This window comes from Lonchura striata, chromosome 7, assembly GCF_046129695.1.
Source record: "Lonchura striata isolate bLonStr1 chromosome 7, bLonStr1.mat, whole genome shotgun sequence".
Lineage (NCBI taxonomy): Eukaryota > Metazoa > Chordata > Aves > Passeriformes > Estrildidae > Lonchura > Lonchura striata.
In genome coordinates this window covers 37869372-37889050 of record NC_134609.1, presented here as the reverse complement: position 1 = coordinate 37889050, position 19679 = coordinate 37869372, and the positions used below count along the sequence as shown (strand labels likewise).

General features: G+C 46.7%; 1 protein-coding gene across 1 annotated transcript in view; it reads right to left on the bottom strand.

The window, feature by feature from the left end:
• The window catches only part of PRKG1 (protein kinase cGMP-dependent 1), a 380420-nt gene extending 361080 nt beyond the window's left edge, over positions 1 to 19340 (bottom strand). The window contains exon 1 of the mRNA XM_021537071.2: positions 18942 to 19340. Coding sequence (XP_021392746.1) covers positions 18942 to 19207 — 266 coding nt within the window. The 5' untranslated portion in view covers positions 19208 to 19340. The remainder of the gene's footprint in view (positions 1 to 18941) is intronic.
• Positions 19341 to 19679: the final 339 nt, after the last annotated feature.

Genomic DNA, 19679 nt, shown 5'->3' with positions numbered 1-19679 from the left:
ACTGTGCAGCAGGAGGGCAGCACATTCCAGATCCCTGCACCCTGAGCAGGAGAGCAAACTCACAGCCTGCTTCCAAACTGTGGGAAATGGATCTGTAGAAAATTTTTAAAGCCTGACAGAAGGCTTACGTAGTATGTATCTGTATGTAAGCTTTGAGATAAGAAATGTTGACTTAGAAATGCCATGGGATAGAACAGACGTTGTTGAGAGAGAAATAGAACTAAAAACAAGTTTTAAAAGGTACCTTTGTAAAAAAGACCAGATATTTTAGAGAAATGGAATTATGAAAGATGCATTATAGTAGGACTTAGGGGTAATTTTAGATGATTGGATTTAAAGTATTTATAGTATGGTGTGATTAAAGTTGATAGGTTAAATAATATTTATAATGTCTTGTAATTAAGAAACAGTTGGCTTCTGATTGCTTCTAAACCCCTCCTCCTTTCCACACGCACAAAAATCACTTTGTTTTTGCTTTGCACCCCGCTGTTTCCTTTTTTTTTTCCCTTTTGCTTCCAAGGCAGGGCTATCGGCAAGGCCAGCTCGCAGCTGATGCTTTGGGCACCTCCCCAGTGCGGACTGCCGGCTCTGCTCCCTTACATGGCCCGCAGCTCGGGCAGGCTCAGCATTCCCCACATTCTTCCCTTTTTCCCTGCTTTTTATCCCCGTTTCTCTCGGCAGCAGGGAGCACAAAATCGAGGAGTAAGGCCGCCCTCTGCTGCCCTACACCAAACATTGGGCAAGCGACACCGCCGCAAGAAGAACCCAACCAAAAGCATCCCCAAAAGCGACCCAAGAAAAAGCATCCCAAAAGTGACCCACCAAAAAAACACCCCCAAAAGCGACCCAAGAAGAAAACACCCCCAAAAGCGACCCAACAAAAAAAATCATCCCCAAAGCGACCCAACAAAAAAACATATCCCCAAAGCGACCCACCAAAAAAAATCATCCCCCAAAGCAACCCAACAAAAAAAAAAATCATCCCCAAAGCGACCCAACCAAAAAAAATCATCTCCAAAGTGACCCAACCAAAAAAACATCCCCCAAAGCGACCCAACCAAAAAAACATCCCCCAAAGCAACCCAACAAAAAAAATCATCCCCAAAGTGACCCAACCAAAAAAACATCCCCCAAAGCGACCCAACCAAAAAAAATCATCCCCAAAGTGACCCAACCAAAAAAAATCCCCCAAAGCAACCCAACAAAAAAAAAAATCCCCTAAAAGCGACCCAACAAAAAAATCATCCCCAAAGCGATCCAACCAAAAAAAAATCATCTCCAAAGTGACCCAACAAAAAAAAAAACCCCAAAAGTGACCCAACAAAAAAACAAAATACCCTAAAAGCGACCCAACAAAAAAAAACATCCCTCAAAAGCAACGCAACAAAAAAAACCATCACCCAAAAGTGACCCACCAAAAAAACATCCCCCAAAGCGACCCAACAAATAAACATCCCCAAAGCGACCAAAATGCAGTATAGTCATTGCATTAAAAAAAAAAAAGCAATACTATTGCTCAAGCCCAGCTTTAATACATTAATTTATTCGGTTTCTCTGCAAGGGGATACCACAACTTTTTAATCACAAGTTTTTCTTGAGTTACTCACTACAGCTCCCTAAAACCTGAACATGTAGCATCTTAAGGAGCTTATTTATATAAAAACGGGCATTTATAAACCCACAACACTGTCTGTAGGTTCCTCAAACTCACAGCCTGCTTCTGCTTAATATTCATTTTGCCCACTAAACAAAATATTTTGGAGATGTAACAACTCTGCCTGCAAGCACCACATTTTGGGTGGGTTTCCTTTACCATTCCTGTGGTATGGTAAATAATACCAGACTTAAATAATACTTAAATATCTCTTTGTTCCCCATTAAAGAGAGGCAAAAGATTGATCAGGTGTAAGCTGGAATCAATGATTCCATGCAGTAATGGACATTACAGCATTGATTTGCACCCATTCCAGGCTCAACTCCCAGCCACTCTGAGCATGCACACAAAATTCAGGGCACACAGACCAAAAACATCCCTATTTTTCAGTATTAATCTGAAAAAATGAAGGGGGTTTATTTCCTCTATACATGCCACATTTTTGGTCTCATTTCTTTGAATTTCAAATTATTCCGTTTTCAGGTGTCTGGCTCTTTTTACTCTCCATTTATATTCCCTTGTAAACTCCCAGAAAAGTCAATTAAATTTAAATAGCTCACGCTAATACCACAAATATTTCACTGCAATTGCAGTTAATCCATCACCTCCTTAAAATCCCATGACAAACCCTCACTTCCCAAACTGCTCTGATCTACAGATAAGGTCAAGTTTTGCAAGCAAACTCTGATTTTAAAAACCATTAATGCAATTTCCAAGCAGAATTTATATTGATTGGGCAGCAGAACAGCAAAAGCTGAGCATGGAGGGGTAAATTATGGAAGAAAAAAAAAATCCAGGAGCCCTACTAGGATGGAGAATTTAAGTAAATATGTTTTTTACCCCTCCAGCTTTTCTGTATTTTTGCAGGAGATACCCAGGACAGGAGATAAATAAAATTTGTAAAAGGCAAATCAAACCCAAGCAGATTAAATAATTCCAAAAAATAAATCAATCCTCAGGTGAAATCTCCCAGTACCCAATTCTTTAGTAGTATAAATCCCTACCAGGAGGTGAAATTGGAGGGGGGAATCACAAACCCAAAATCCAGCCCATGGATAAGCCCCATTCTTCCATCTCTGCTCTTCCAAAATGGGGTAAAACAATAGATTTTACCCCCCTCGCTTCTCCTATTTAAAGGTTTCACCAAAACCCTCCCAGCTGGAGCAGGTTTGGAGCTCTTCAGTGGAGAATTCACCTCATGATGAGGCAAAGCTCAGAGCAAAACCTTTCCATGTCAGCTTGGGAAAAGTCTCGGGCATTCCTTAAACGTCTCTCTCATGAGCCCATTTCCAGCAGGTTCTTCCAGTTCTTCACAGAAATGGGAATATCCTCCACTTGGAACTAAATTCTTTTTCTTTTCACCAGAAAAGAAATGAACATGAACTCAGGTTTTGCTGGCCACTGAATGGCAAGTGATTAAGCCTTCCATTTGTAGGGCATTATTAGGACTTGTTTCATGATGCTAATGGGTTTTAAATATTTTTTTTCTTTCATTTTTCTTCCTCTTCAGCAACGTACAGAAAATAAAGAGACTGGCACATCACACTACTAAATCTGCAGAAACATCTTCAAGTTCTTGCAGAGAGCAGTGATTAAAGCTTTAAAAAATATACCTGTTTTCCCCCTAAAGGAACAGAGAGCTGCTGGAACATAAATTCACCTGAATTAGAGCACAGCTCATCTGCTGATCATTCAAACCACAAAGTTTAACCCATTTCTTGTACCTACAGCTTCAGTTTGTTTCATTTTATCTCATTTCTGTGCCTGAAAAATCACAGCAGCCCAAAGGATGGACTTAATTGCACCTCCAGTGAGCTGCACGGGTTAATTAACATAATTACTCATTCCTAGCCTGGTCAGCTCCCTGCATTCATCTGCTGCACACCCAGCCTGAATAATTCATCAGGTATTCATTATTTATGGCCTGGAGCTCTTCAGAAGGAGTTGCTGGCAGTCAGTGCCAGGATTGGACCTGTCAGGCAAAGCCAAGCCCTGCCCCACCCAGCCCAGCTCAGCTTTATCCCGGGCATCCCAGCAGGGAAAATGGGAAGGGGCTGCATTTAGCCACCAAAAAAATCGTGTTTTAAATCTCCCCACATCCAGCACTTGATTTATCAGGGATGCCAGTGACACCAAGGAATCTGGGGAAGGGTTAAAAAAATCACCTTTTCCTTTTGGTTCCTTGATGGAATGTGCTGGAAAGGAGAAGAGTACAAGGCACAAGCATTGCTCCCCTGTAATCTCTGCCACGATTTGCTCTCCTGGCTGGGTGAGCGCTGGGTTTAGGTAGGGAAGGACCCTACAGCCATAGAAATGGGCATTGGAACCTCCAAAAAATGGGGGTGTCACCTGTGCCCACCCCAGAAAAGCCAGGCTGGAGCTCTCCTCCTGCTGGGAAGAGCCTCTCCACCTCCATCCTCTGCTTTGGTGAGAAGAAACAGCCCCGCACAAACCCAGAGGGTGCGTGAGAAATGGATGTGGAAAGAACTTTTAAACCTTAATAGATGTGAAACGTTTAACATTTGATTGAGATGTTTAAATGGATTGGAAAGAACTTTTAAGACTTAACAGAAAGTTTAAATAGTTTTGTATATTTGTGTGTAATCACTAAGAGAAGGTGTGTTGATTTAGGGAGGTTATGGAATAGAGGTAACATTGCTGAGAGAGATTGAGCTAGGAAAAAGGTTTTAATAAGTTTTAGAATATTTTAGAAAATTAAAATTGTGAAATATGTATCTTAGTACGATTGTGTAAAAAATATAAGTGAACAGTGTTAGAAGTAATAGCAATATTGTGTGGCAAAAGTTAATAAGCTAAAAAATAAAAAGAAATAAGTTAGCTTTTGATAGAATGGTGTTGTTTTTTATCTTTTGTGTTTTACCATTTATTGATACTAATAATAGAAAATCTTTTAAGACACCTCTCATTGTTTCATCTTTAGAATAGAGATAATATTGTTGAGAGAGAGACTAAACTAGAAACAAGTTTCAATGAGTTTCAAAATATAGCCTTGCAAAAAGACTAAGTATTTTAGAAAATTAAAACTGTGAAAGATGCATTATAGCAAGACCACAGCAAAAAAAAAAAAAAAAAAAAGTGATCAGTGTTAGAAGTAATAGCAACACTGTGCAGCAAAAGCTAATATGACCAAAAAAATTATAAAGTATTGTAACCAGGAAATAGGTTAGCTTCTGGTAGAATGGTGTTCTTCTTGTGCCCCACTATTCATCAAGACTAATAACAGAATAAAAACTTTTAAAACACCCCTCAGCTGCCCCATAAAAACTAAAAAACCCAACAAGGGTGAAGTTTGCCCAGTGTGTAAATAGGAAACCATGAACTCAAAGGAAAGATACAGCCAGAGGCCAAGAAGGGGCTGTAACTCCTGGTGGCTGAGGCTGAACTGCTTTTTGCAGTGCTAAAATCTCCCCTGTGGCAAAGGATGCAGCTGGAGATGGCGTTGAAGGAGGTAAACAAATGCCTGGGAGCTGATATTTGTCAAGGGCAGAAGGGGCTTATGGAAAAAAAAAATAGAACAAAAATCTTACTTTACATTACAGTGACATTATAATTGATTAAATGCTCACTATTAATTTTTGGAGGAGCAGCAAAAGGCTTTACAAGAACTCGAAGATGGGCAAATCCACATGAAAAATGAGGCACCTATTTGGAACAAGGACAAATATCCAGAAAACCCCTGGGAAAGGGGTGGCTCACACATCTCCACCTGCAGCTGCAGGTCAGCAGTGCCCATCACCAGCCCAGCTGAGCAGATTTATGCTCTAAAAACCCCCGAACCACCCGGATTTTTTTCCTCCCCGAGTGTGTTTATCCCCAAATCTTCCCCCTCTGCAGCCTCTGCTGTGTCCTCAGGTCCCCTCCAGCCCCAAAGAGCTGTGCCAGGCCACTTTGCACAGCCAAGCCAAGCATTAAGCTGAAGGTGTCCCCCCTGCTGGCTTATGCTTTTTTCTGGCTCAGAGATGGGGCAACTGAGAGGTGTTTTAAAAGTTTTATTCCATTTTCAGCTTCACGGATGTTATAATTCACACCATCACAATCAGAGGTCAACTATTTTCCAATTACAATACACTATAAGTGTTTTTTAGCTTATTATTTTTTAGCTTAGTTTTTGCCACACTATGTTGTAAACGCTTCAAAAACTAATCATCTGAAGTTACTCTTCGTGGGTCTTACTACAACACATTTTTTATAGTTCTATTTCTCTAAAATGTCTACTCTTTTTTACAAAACCATCTTTTAAAACTTATTTCTAACTCAATTTCCCTCTTAACCATATCTATCTTATTCTATAACATTTCTAAGTCAATATTTGTTATCTCAAAATTTATATACAAATACACACTATGTGAACCTTCCATCAAACTTTAAGAATTTTTTATAAATCTATTTCCCACAGTACCCTAAATTTTCTCAGGGTTTTACCCCAAGACAGGGTTCTGTTGCTGCCTTAAGTATCAAATATTTCTAACCACACAGAAGATAAAGCTGAAATATTCCAGCATTAAAGCTGCACTTTTCTCCCAGATCTCCCTTTCCCTCCCAGAAGCCACGGCCAGGAGGGAGGTGGCATAAAATCCATCTGTCAGCTCAGCTTTACACTGAATTTCCATTACTGCTCTGACCAGCCCCAGTCCAGCCCTGGCTCTCCCACATGGTACCAAACCCTTTCTTTTCTTGCACCACCAACTCTTTTGAACTGAAAAATTTGGGAGAGGTTTGCATTGCAAAAAAAAAAAAAAAGAAAGCAGGAGAAATAGCCCAGATTTGACAGTTCTTTTACCATCAGGCCTGGGATTTTAGGGCTGGCTGGTTCATGGTCCACAGAGAATCCTAAAGGTTGGCAAACCCCTCTGAGATCGAGTCCAAGTATTCCCCAGCACTGCCAAGGACACCTCCAATCCATGTCCCCAAATGCCACATCCACAGTTTTGGAACACTCGGAGAATCACAGAATTCACAGAATTCACAAAATTCACAGAATCCCAGAATCTCTGGGTTGGAAAAGACCTCCAATTGAGTCCAACCCAACCCCAACACCTCAACTAAACCCTGGCACCCAGTGCCACATCCAGTCTGTTTTTAACACATCCAGGCATGGTGACTCCACCACCTCCCTGGGCAGCCATTCCAGAACTTCATCACCCTTTCTGTAAAAACTTTCTCCTGATACCCAACCTATATCCCCTTGGTGCAGCTTAACACCGTGTCCTCTGGTTCTCCCAGTGCTGCCTGGAGAAAAGGACCAAGCCCAGCTGAGCACAGCCTCCTTTCAGGAGTTGTAGAGAGTGACAAGGTCACCCCTGAGTCTCCTTTTCTCCAGGTGAGCACCCCCAGCTCCCTCAGCCGTTCCTCACAGGGTTTGTGTTCCCAGCCCCTCTCCAGCCTCGGTGCCTCCTCTGGACGCGCTCCAGCGTCTCAACATCCTTCCCAAACTGAGGGGCCAGAGCTGGACACAGCACTCGAGGTGTGCCCTCACCAGGGCTGAGTGCAGGGGCAGAATGAGCTCCCTGCTCCTGCTGGCCACACCATTCCTGATCCAGGAGCCACTGGCCTTCCTGGCCACCAGGGCTGTGACTCCATCGCTCCCCTGAGCAGCCCCTTCCAAGTCTGGCCACTCTTTTGGTGAAGGAATTTCCCCTGATATTCCATCAAAACCCCCTCTGGAGCAACCTGAGGCCATTTCTTTATCCTGTCCCTGTTCTCCGGGAGCAGAACCTGAACCCCCCTGGCTGCCCCTCCTGTCAGGGGGTTGTGGAGAGCAATAAAATTCCACACAGGGCTTGATCTTACTAGGGAGATGCCAAAGCTCCAAGTCCCAAAAAACCTGCACCACTCCTCATTTCCAGCCTGATTTCCCCTCCAGTGCTCCTGAATGAGAAGCCCACTTAAAAAGACAAATCTGTGATTAACCTCCAGGACACTTTTATTGGTCGGAGACCCGTAAATTCTCATTTTCTCATTTCTTTGAGTCTCCAGGTCTGCTTTATCAGCCTGATAACCACAATCACTAGCCTGGGTACGGCTGGGGATGTGTATGAGTGGAAAGTGCATTTGGGAAGGCAAAAGTGAGCGAGGACCTCGAGGTTTCAAAGATCAGCCAGTAATGGGATGACATTTCCCTTCTCCAGGAGCATTTGTAATGAAAGCGATGCCTGAGCACGCCAAACTGAGCTGTAATTATCCCATTATCCTCATGTCGGGGCTGAAGGCTAAACTGAGATAATGTCAGTGGAAAATGCTTCCCCCACACTGGGAAATCATCCCCTCCATGCTTTCATTAGGGAAATATCAGGCTCAAGCAGCTTTTGCTGTGAGCAGGAGCAGCCTGAAACAGCACCTCAGATTTTCCCTCAAATCCTGCTCCTAAAATCTGCCCCTTAGGATGTGGATTGGGGAGAGAAGTGCTTGGGATGGGACCAGCGGAGAGAAAAGGGCAGAAGAAACCTCACCAGAACATCCTCATGTCCTCAGCAAGAGATTCATGGCAATCCTGGTTCTCTCCAAGCCAAAAACCACCCCTGTTCCCAGGGCCAGGCAGCTTAGACTGATATAAAATAAAAATATATAAAATAAAACAAAATAAAATAAATAAAATAAAATAAAATAAAATAAAATAAAATAAGGAGGAATTTTATATCATTAAATGGAAGTGTTAGCACAGCTTGGCCAAGGCAGCATGGGCTGGAAAGAAAAAGCTCCAGGTGATCAACATCACACTACAATTGCCCAAATCCCACTTCATTCCCGTTAGTTGAAGGGGACAGGAAGAGTCAAATGATGGGGCAGTAAACTGATGGTCACAGCTGCCTTAGGAAGGAAAATATTGGGCAAATCCCTGGATAAAAACTGATCCCATGGGTTAGCACCTACCTGAACAGATAAAAACTAGAGCAGGACATGAATATGGACAGCCAAAATACTGGAAAATAGAGTGGTTTGGGTCTTTGCACACCAGGGTTTTTAATTTTCAATAAAAGGTGGGCCAGAGGGTCACTGAGTTCTGGAATTTAAAATAAAATACATTTTGGAGAGCCAGAGGAAAGCGAACACTCCACCAGGATTTTAGCAGGTAAATGAAATCTCCCAGGTAACTGTGTCAGCCTGACATCAAACCCTGCACATCCTTTGGGATGTTCCAGCCTCCATTTAACTGCTGGAAAAATTAAGGCAGACAACAATGCCACTATGGAAAACAGATCTCGTGGAATGAGCTTAGCAAGTTTTATTAAAGCACCTCCAAACTGGGCTGAAAAACGCATTTGCAGCCGTGCAATTAAAAAAAAAAAAAAAAAAGGTCAAAAAAGGCTGCTGTGAAGTGGCTGAGTCACAAACTCGAGCTCCTTGGGAGCATCTCCAGCTCCAGGGGAGGTTATCCTGGCGCAGGAAGGGTTAAAAGTGAGGGAAAAGTGCTTGGGAGAAGCGTGGGAAGAACAGCAAAGAGCCAGGGCAGGAGGAGCAGCTGGGCCAGGAGCTGAGACAGATCCAGGCTGGAAATGTGGAAGCAATAGGGCAGGCAGAGCAATTAGGGCAATTAATCTCCCCTGCAGCTCGCGGGGCAGGGCTGGAGCCGGGAGGGAAGGGAGGATTTTATTATATGTCATTTTATAATGACAGAAACGCAGCAGTGGAAACGGGGCTGGGTGAGCAAAGCCATCCCTGCTGACCCTCTGGGATTCCTACTTGGAGCTGGAGCACTTCCCAATCATCCTGTGGCAACCAGAACCTCCCAGCCCCGCCAGAAGGGCTCCACAAATGCAATTTTAAATCCCCTTCCCCAGGTCAGGGTTCCACTTTGGGCTGGACCAGGGATGCAGGGATTTATCAGCTCCCTGTGAGCACCATGAGCACAACACCCACGCAAGGAGCTGCTGCTTCCAGTTCCCAGGGAATCACAGGCTGGGAGCAGGGTCAGGAAAGGAGTCACCGGGGGGGAAACCAGCTCCAGGGGACTTTTCCATCTCTGCCTGGGCAGGAGCCACCACAGAAATGCTGGCTGGGGAGAATCATGACATCATTCCATGGGAAGTTTCCCCCTGTGTTTCCCGTTTGGTTTAAAGCCTTTAAAAAAAGCGAGTTGATTTTTAGCTACTGAATATTTGGCAGCAAAATGGAGAAGGAGAAAGGAGAAAGGAGAAAGGAGAAAGGAGAAAGGAGAAAGGAGAAGGAGAAGGAGAAGGAGAAGGAGAAGGAGAAGGAGAAGGAGAAGGAGAAGGAGAAGGAGAAGGCTCCCCAAAACAGAAATCAACCAGCCCAACATAAAAGATGGGAATCAGCTGTACCTGTTTTTAATCTCAGAATAGAAACTACAATTTAGGGGTTAAGCCAGCCAAGAAGGTGCAAGAGACAATGAGCAGCAGCTGCAGGAATTAGAAGTGTGAGACACAACTGTCCCAAAATCAAATGGTCTCTGCAAGTGATGCTTTAGGATGGATTTGACTGCACACACTCAGGAGAGACAAATCAGACCCCAAAATTTCCCTAAAACCAGCCTTCAGTTGATCCACAGCACCACTTCCACTTTCTTTTTTGCTTTTCTGCCTCCAAACATATGGAATAACTGAGCAAAAAAATTAATATTCATAATACCCACACCAGCTCAACCTATATTTTTCCAGCATCTTCCCACAGAAGAACAAGTTTCTGGTCGAAGTTGCCACGAGCATTCTCCTATCAAAAGATAAAAACACTTTGAAATTCTTTTTATTCAGGTGATTATTTTAGAGGGAGGGATACATTTTAACCCAGCTTCAAGTCTCTCTGCCCCAGCAGAGCTGAGAAACGTGGGGAAGAAGATTTGAAGTGTCAGGGTTTCTGCAGGGCAGAGCAACTGCTCTGGTGTGTGCTTCCCAACAGGCGTTGCAGCCTTTTCCCTGGATGGGACGTGGGATAATAAACCTGCAGATCAAAGTGAGGAACGTGCTCCTGGCAGGGAGAGCCCAGCCTTGCACTGTGGGATGAAAGGGAAGGCAGAGACTTCACCCTTTACTTGACACAGATTTCATAAAGCAGCACGAAAATCAATGGGGGGGAGAACAAAAACAGGCCACAACCACCGCTTTTTATGCTGCTTTCATTTTAGTATTTTATTTTTTTTAATACTGAATAGTTCTTTTCTGAACTGCAGAGCAGACAGAAATAAAGTATCTGAGGAGGGGGCTGCTGTCTATTGACAAAATACACTCTCAGTGCCATTCCATGAAAATATTCCCTCTAAGGGCTGATTTGGGGATTTTTCTCCTGCCTCCATGCAGGTTGAAATGGCATCAAAAATGCCCCCAAGGCTTTGTGAAAAGAGTAAACATCAAATGCAGAAAAAGCAGAATCCCTGACTGGTTTGGGTGGGCTGACAGACGGGAAGCAATACCACCTTGGAGGTACAGCCCTGATATTTAAATACATATAAAAATTTATATTTTATATAAATTTTCCCAGATGAAGCAACTTCCTGGTGTTTTTCCCACCTTTCCAGAGAGCTCCTTCCCAGATTTTCTCCACTCTGCCTTTCCAAACCTTCAGAACTTTTCTGTATTTCTGCAAGCACAGATTTATTTCCTTTTGAATGTAAAAAAAAAAAAAAAAAAAAAAAAAAAAATGGGCTGGAGCAAGAGGGGACACTGGATGCATTTATTCCTTTCAGCTTCCTGATTATTTTTTTTTAAAGATCCATTTTTAGGAAGTGCAGCAACTGCCCAGGTGTCTCTCCCTGCATCTTTCCCTGCTCCAGTCACTTCTGGGATCCCTTACAAACAGCCAAGCTGGAAGCCACCTTTGGGATGCATTTTTAAGGGACTGCTTCCTGCTATTCCCACCAATTCCAGGCCTTAAAAGCTGAATTTTGGCTTAATAATGGCAACCATCAAAATTCTATGTTGAGCCATTCAGAGGATTTGGGTGTAGTTCTTTGGGGTCTCAAGGAATTATTCCCAGTTTTCCTTTCCCACTTCCACACACCACAGGAAAAATAATACAGAGCCAGCTCCTCAGAGATTGATGGATTAAAGCGCTAAAAAAAGTTAAATATTGGCAATACAGTGCAGATACAAAAATGGAAAGTGGAATTCTGAGATTTAGGATCTGATCCACAAACAGGTCAATAGATTTTTTTTTTTTTTAAGCAGAATTTTTATACTAATTGGTCACTTAAAATCCTGGTGGTGACCTGGGAGAATTTTATAGAAAGTCCCAAGAAAGAGTAAAATGCAAATGAAAACAACTCAAAATTCCCATACTGCTGTGCTTGCTGCAATCAATCAATCAATCAATCAATCACAGCCTCCTTTAGCGCAAACTTCATGCCAGAAACCCTAAATATTAAGATATTTCTCCTGAGCCTGTTTCCACCTGCACAGTTTCTTTCTGGGTATTTTATATTAAATAATTGTTTGTTTTCTCCCCCTCTAGCTGCTGGTTCCATCACCCCACCTGTCATTAATTTACTGCCACGAGGTGGATGTTTTCACCCCATTTTACACCTCAAAATACTTCAGAACCAGGAATCACCAAGAAAATAGCTGCCAAATCTATTTACACTCCTTTGAGACAAACAGAAGAGATTTGCTCCCATTACTGCAGAGCTTTTCCCCCTCTCCTGTAGCAATTCCCACAATGCTCAGGCTCAGCACCCAGCATGAATTAAATCCAAAAAACTGGAATTTGAAATTTAAAATTATCTCAATCCTTTATCCTTGTGGATCCCCAGGATCATCCCAGCTCCTGCCACCCCCCGTGGGTCTGAGCTCTGCCTCCCTCCCTCCTTGTTTAGCATCTTCTGCCTCATTTGTGACAACAGGGTTTAATTACAAATGGAACAAAAATGCTCTGAGAACACCCATGAGCAGGACACAGAAAAAAATTTATTTTAAAAAAGAAAAAAAAGAGAGATTTCCACTCATCTTTTCCACTCAGGAGGTCACGGCAGAGGGGAAAGCTCTTCAGGAAGCCCCTTGCCAAAGCTCAGAGATCTTCCAGGACCTGCAGCAGCTCCACAACCAGGTGGAAACCTTAGGAAGGCTTTTTCCTGAAGTTTCTCATTAGTAAAGAGGCACTCCAAGTTTTATTTTAGTCCTTTCTATCCCATTTTACTCTGCTAAGGTTTCATCACCCAGGAGGATTTTTGCTGGAGAATTACCTTTTTCATCCTGAGGGACGAGCGTGACAAAAAGGACAGAACATTTCTGACAAAAGTGATACAAAAATTCTGAAAAACGTGACTTTAAAAAACCTGAAATAAGAAATTATAAGAAATTATAGAAGAGGCAAAATGAAGAAGTGAGTGAGGCCAAGCAGTTTTACACTACCACATCCACAGGCCGCTTTTAAAAAAGCAGCAGCAAGAGGGACACAGGACCCTTTTTCTCCTCCAAACCAAGAGAAGTCCACAAGCTGCTGCAGAAAAACAACACAATCCCAGCTCCCAGCTCTCTGTATTTTTATAAATCCACTCACACCAAAGACCCAGAAGGGAAAAGCAGTTTTTGGTGGCCTTGCCTGGGAGCACAGCTGAGGTTTAGAGCCCACAAGTAACCAAATTTTCAGGGATTGGGAAGCAGAGCTCCAGGCAGAGGGAAGGTGGGGGACATGGAGATCTGGCAGCTGCCCTGAAATCTCTGGGCCTGTGGTTTGGTGCCCCAAGGGAGGCTCCAAAAACCTCCTGACTTGAGGCATTTAAAAATAGGCTGAAGGAAGAATTTGGGATGACGCCGCTGGGACGGAGCCTGCGTCAGCCAGGGATGGGCACTGCCTCATTCCCTTGGCAAGAGCGTGCCCTTCCTCAGGGCAGACCTGAGAAACACACAGCAAAGATTCCACGTTTGCATCCCAAACCTTGCAGAAAAATGATCATTTTTATAATTAAAAAAAATAATAATAATCTGCCAATCCTTGCCCTTCCTTTCTTCACCAGGACCAGGGATCAGATCAAATAGCATTTTTTTTTTATTTCACACGTTTATATGTAAATTAATTGGATTTTTTTTAACATTTTGGATGTTTGTATATAAATGAATACCTGTTTTGTACTAATTTTGGAAGGGCAAGCTGGGTTTAGCTGCTCTTGCTGTGCTGCCCTGGCCCATGAGGAAGCACAGAAGGGATACGATGGAAACGGAGGATTGGGTGACCAGGGCTGCTAGTGACAGACAGACAGACAGACAGACAGACGCCAGGCTGTACCCAGTGGAAAGGCACCATTTGATGCCCTTTGGGAGCCAAATTTCCCCCCATCCTGGCTCGATTTTCAAGTCTCCTGTAAACCAAAGGGAAGTGATGCCCGGGAAAGGGGGGGGAGCAGTGAGTTCAGCCCATTAAAAATTAAAAGACAGGAAATTATTTCCATTGATTAACCATAAACATTTGCTTCCCTCCCTTTCTAAAACCCTTCTGTGCTTATTTGTCTGACCTTGGGCTTCTCGAGGGGCTGATGTCACACCTCTCCCTGCAGTGACAACTCACTTTGTCCCCCCCCATCTTCACTCCACTGCTTCATGCCACAAGTTGCTCCATCCAAATGAGCAGAGAGGACCAAGCAAAGAGTCCATCTCCCACTTCTATCACTCTCTTTGGAACATTTAAATTTAAAAACTTCTTAAATTCTTCTCTCAATGGCTCTGTATTTCCCTCCCTTGGAGCAGCCACGCTCTCCCAACACAACAAGCAGTGAGGACAGTGTTAATTCCTCCTCTGCCAGTATAATTCCAGCTAATAAAATCCTTCTGATCTTTGGTGGGGATCACCCAGGGATGAAGCATCCAAGGAATTTGCTGTTGCAGCGCATCAGGAGCGGGTGGGACCAGACTGGAGACGGGTAAATGACGAAGAGAGGAGTAGTTAGAGTCGTAATTAATGGCAAAATCACTGCTACCCTTCCTCTGAGCTTTACAAAGCGATGCTGATCCTGACAGAGAGAAACAGCAGCCTCAGATCCAGCAAAAGCTGGTGAGAACACAGCTGCTGAGTGGTGTCCAACATTTCAGGAGGACAGTCCCAAACTGTCCTCCTCAGCTTAAAGGCTGAAGTGTGACATGCAGGCAGCAGTCACACCCTGAAAGAAAAATGAGGCAAAAGCTCCTTTTCCAGGCTGCCAGGCCCTGAGGGAGGGTGGTTCCAGGTAGTGGGAAGCAGCGGGGTTGTTTTTCAGGGCCAGGCTGAGCGCAGGATCGATATCGCTTTAGTGGCTGGCAGCTGATGAGATCATGGCTAAATTAACGCAGGCGGGCAGCTCGCTTCCCAGAAAGGGGCTGAGGGGGGAAGGACACGGCTCCAGGGAGGGGGAACATCCCCCTTGCCATGCTCAGGGGGTTGGAGGCCATCAGCACAGCAGCTCCGGGGTGGAGGAGATGTGAGACAAAAGTGTTATAGGGGGGTAGAAGTGATGGAGAATCCCAGGGCTGTGCAGTTCAGCAGCCCCAGTTCAGCTTTGAAGGTGATTTAGCCTTGAGTTTTGGACTGGAGACCTCCCAGACTGGCCAGTTTTTACCCCAGGCATGGCTGGTCCTGGTCTGAGCAATACCCAAACCCCAGGGATGGGTTGGTCCTGCCATGGCCACCAGCAGGCACCAGCTTGTCCCAGTAATGAGCAATCCCTCTATGCTTTTGCTGCATGAAGTCAAGAGGATCCGCTCCAACCCTCTAACCCCAGTACCACCCACAGCCTTTAATCCTGAGTTTAAACCCCTTGGTGAACACACACCCTCAGCAAAGTATCCCCCAACACCTCAGGGGAGGTGGAAGCAGGAGAAACAAGGATTCATGCCTGATTTTACCTGGAAAACCACAGCCAGCAGGACTGGTTCGGGACTGGGAGGCTGAAACCACAATACACCCCAATACCTCGTCTTAAATGTTAGACCCCACTGCCATCTTGTGGCAAATGCTTCCTGAAATAAAGTTAAAAAGGGGGGAAAATCCATTTAAAAGTTGCAGAAAAAGTTAGGGAGCCAAGAGGGATGGGTAAATTACCAGGAACAGAGTGGGGAAACTCATCTGTCTTAAATGGTGAGGGCTGAGGCTGAGCCTACAGCACTGTGTCAGACTGAAACAGGCATGGAAAAACCCAGGGATGGCACTGCCCGAGCTCTATTTGGGGAGTTGAGTATATAACCACACACAAAACATGGAATTGCCTGCAGGGCCAGGGCTACAGCAAAGATTCAGTCGCTATTCCGAAAATATTCCAAAATTCCCGAAGTCATTTTGTGGTTTGAAGAAGGCTTCTCACCCCAAATAAGCAGGATTTAGCTGGAATTGGACACTGCACCTCAGAATTAAGGCAGGCAGCAGCTGGAATTTCCTGGGAGGATGATCTGGAGGTGGGATTAGGGCTCAGGTCCACCTCTCCCAGGGCACAGAGCACCTCTGGGGGCAGGGACAGGCAGGGCTGATCCAGCCCTTAGTCCTGGCTTTGCCACACCTCAGCATTTACTTTTTTGCATCATTGATCATCTGCAGCGCTTTTGCTTAGCAACTGGGCATCAGTTTAGCAAAGTGCCTGGATCGCTGCATTATCCATGGATGGCTCCCACCCTGCCAGGAAAAACAGGGACAAACTGTTTTTCCCTCTTTGTGTTGCCATAAGGGACTGGCAGGTGCTGGATCAGACAGCCCCGAGGCCTCGTGAGATCCAAAACACTCACTGGCTGGGGGTGAAAGTGAATCAAAACTCACTGGCCATAAATAAATGAGGGAATCATTTACAAGAAGTGCAGCTCCGCTCTCAACTCAAATCTCTGCTGGTAGGAATGGATCAAGGAACAACAGGGAGGAATTATTTTGAAGACAGGCAGAGAAAGCAGCTATTTTGAAAGAAAATCTAATTTACAGATTGGATATAGATACATGGATAGCTCTGTGCACCTGGCCAGCTACACGGCAATGTTTTCTGCCATTAAAATTGCTATTTCTGTTATCTGAAGGAACAACAGCATAAAAACACACTTCCAGAGCAAAGATAACACATCCTTTACCACCTTTCTGCTTACACATCCCCGTTCTTTGGATCTCTGCAAGCCCTCTCAACTCTGCCCTTGCTGCACATGATAGGGATGCAGTACAAGAGGCACAACAGATTTAAACCAACTGCATTCTCCACTTTCAGTTGGGATTTATCCCTGTTTGAGTTCCTGTCATCCCATCGTTTGCTGCTTTCAACTCCTTGACAGTTTTCCGTGTCACTGTGTATTACACACAATAAACAAATCCAATTATATTGTCAATAACTACACCTTCATCTTCCGAGGTGGAAAAGTGCTTGGAGGTTGATCCCAGGTAAAAAAGTTTCTTGAAAAACTGGAAACAGACAGGCCTGAACATCCCCTTGGGGGTTTAATGGTGTGGAAGTTGCCTGTGGCTTTTGGAAAAGAGGAGTTCCCCATCCTCATCCTGCCAGGGATGAGGGATGAGAGCTGGGAGCTGCTGCTGTCGCCGGGGCAGAGGCAGGAGCTGCCCCATAAATAAATCAGTGAGTGCTGGCAGCAGTTCTGAGATGCCAGAGGCAGAGCAAGCCCCGGGGACACTGAGGGGAGCTGGCACCAGCCAGAGCCACCCCTGCCTGCAGCCAGGAGCGGGGAAAGCTCGTCAGGCTCTTGGCACAGCCTGCGCAGCACAGCCCTGGGCTCCCTGACCCCAGGACAGCGCCCTGCAGCTGCATCGAGGACCCACACACCACCCATTGAGAAAACACCTCCATCCAGCCCGTGGTGGGGAGGGATTTGGGGGAAAAATGGGGGGAAAAGGGAGGTTGTGGGTGCAGCGCGCTCAGCACACCATGGAGCCGCCCGCCGCTCTCCCAGCAACGAGACAGGAGAAGAATTAAGCAGAATTAAAGGAAGAATTAAGAATTAAAACCCCAAAGCAATCCCAGACTGGCTTGGTTACCATTGTCATGGCTACCACGAGCGAGGCTGAGGCATGGGGGATGCCAGGGGATGGAGTTGCAGCCTGGAAGTGCCCGCAGGCCCCACCAGGAGTTTTTCCTGCCAGCTGAAACATCGTCTGAGGATGTTGGGAATGATGCAGGATGGGGCAAACGACCTTCACTGTGTCACATGGGCACAGCTTTTCCTGCAGCTGGCCTGCCAGCCCAAACTGGGAACAGCACGGGGAAGCCTCAGGCCAGGACTAAACCTCACTGGAGCTGTGAGCAGGTTTAACAACATCTAAATAAGTGATTACTCAGGGTGGGGACACTGGGTCACAGGTGCCAGGTCGCTGTCACCTTTCTGAGGCTCGGGATGATCACTGCCTCCAAAAAAGCCAGCAGCAAAAGGAAAAGTTGGATGTGGTTTCTCCTCCATCCATAACACCTGGGTTCTGCCTTGGTGCACAGGGAAGGACAAACAGACACACTCAGTTTGCACTCACACACCTCCCTGGGCACAGCAGTTCGCTTTATTAAAGCTCCACAGGCAGAGAAAGGAATAATACTGAATTACAAAAGCCCAAAGGCAAGTGCTCCTCGTTTGAGCAATACTCTTGTTAATAAGGGGCAGGGCACAGAGAGGAGGAAAGGGCTGGAGTTTGGTCGGGGCACATTTGGGGAGAGCTGTGGATTCACAGCCACACGCAGATCCCGTCGGGAGCGGCTCTGCTGAAACAAATCTGCACGGGGGACACGGGACCGAAGCAGGGTCACCCCTGCGGTCACACACAACTTCTCCCCAGATTTCCCTCACCTAAGGAAGGGCAACCCCCAAGAGCGCGGGTTGAGTGATGCAGACCCCATGCTCCCCCCAAAAAACCTCTCCGCGGGTGCCCGACAGCGGCACAGGGAAATAGAATCGAGGAATCATTAATGTGGGAAAAGCCCTTCAGGTTCAGCGAGTCCCGCCGGGACAACCGGAGGAAAAGCACGGCTGGAGCAGCGTGCGCTCGTTTTTGGGGAGAATGGCGTGGGGAAATGAGGGGGTCGGGGCTCGGGGTAGCACCGGCCCCGGGAACGGGGCTGCCGGGGGTGCTGGCGGCTCTCCAGCAGCCACCCAACAACTTCCCGGCCCCGCCGCAAACTTTTCCCAGCGCCGGGGAGGCTCCGCCGCCCCCCCGCGCTCCGGCCGAGCATCCCCCGGGAGCCGCGGCGGGGAAGGGAAGAGCGAAGCCAGGGAGGGAGGGAGGGAGGTCCGGGCTGTCCGATCCCTCGCAGGGCTCCTTCCCGGCGGCTCGGGGCCGCTCCACGCCCCGGGCATCTCCGTGCCGGCGATGCCGGGCGGGGGAACGCGGTGTCCCGGCCACCCCGCTGGGGAGCGGGGAAAAAGGGGTGCGTGCCGTCCATCCCTACCTCTCGGCCTTGGTGAACTTGCGGAAAGCCTGGCGGAGGTCGTGGAAGGAGCGGTAGGTCTGCGGCTCGGCCGAGATGCCCTGCGCCCGGGTGGTGCGGGGCCCGATGTGCGGGCTGGGGGCCGGCAGCACGGACTGGCATTTGTGCAGCCGCCGCCGCAGCTCCTGGATCTCCTCGTCCTTCTCCCCCAGGCGCCGCTCCAGCTCCTTGATCCGCTCCTCCTTCAGCAGCAGCAGCTTGGTGAAGTCCCCTTCCAGCTCGGTCATTTTGGGGCTGGCGGGCCGGTCCCGCTCTCACGGAGCGGCTCCGGGCAGGGCGGGGAGCGGCTGCCCCGGCTCAGGGCAGCGGCCCCGGCATCGCCCCGCGCCCGGCCCGCCGAAAACCGCCCGAAAACAGCGGCCAGCGAGGGAAAAAGGACGGGAAAAGGGGAAAGAGCTCTTGTGCCACTCTGCGAGGCTGGGATCCTGGAAATAGCAACAATTACCATGTGATCGCAGGGTGACGCAGCTCCTTGTAACTGGAGCCGAAGACTTGGGATTCAAACAAGAACAGTTCATAAATATTAAATTGCCTCCTGCTAATGAGCCACGTGGAGCCGCCCCTCGGCCCGCCCGGCCCGGCCCCTCAGCACCCCCGGCAGCTCAGCATCCCAGCCTGTGCCCCCCGGGAGCTTCTGCGTCCCATCCCGCCCCCCCAAGGAGCTCAGCATCCCACCTCTCTCCTCACCCCACGTTCCGC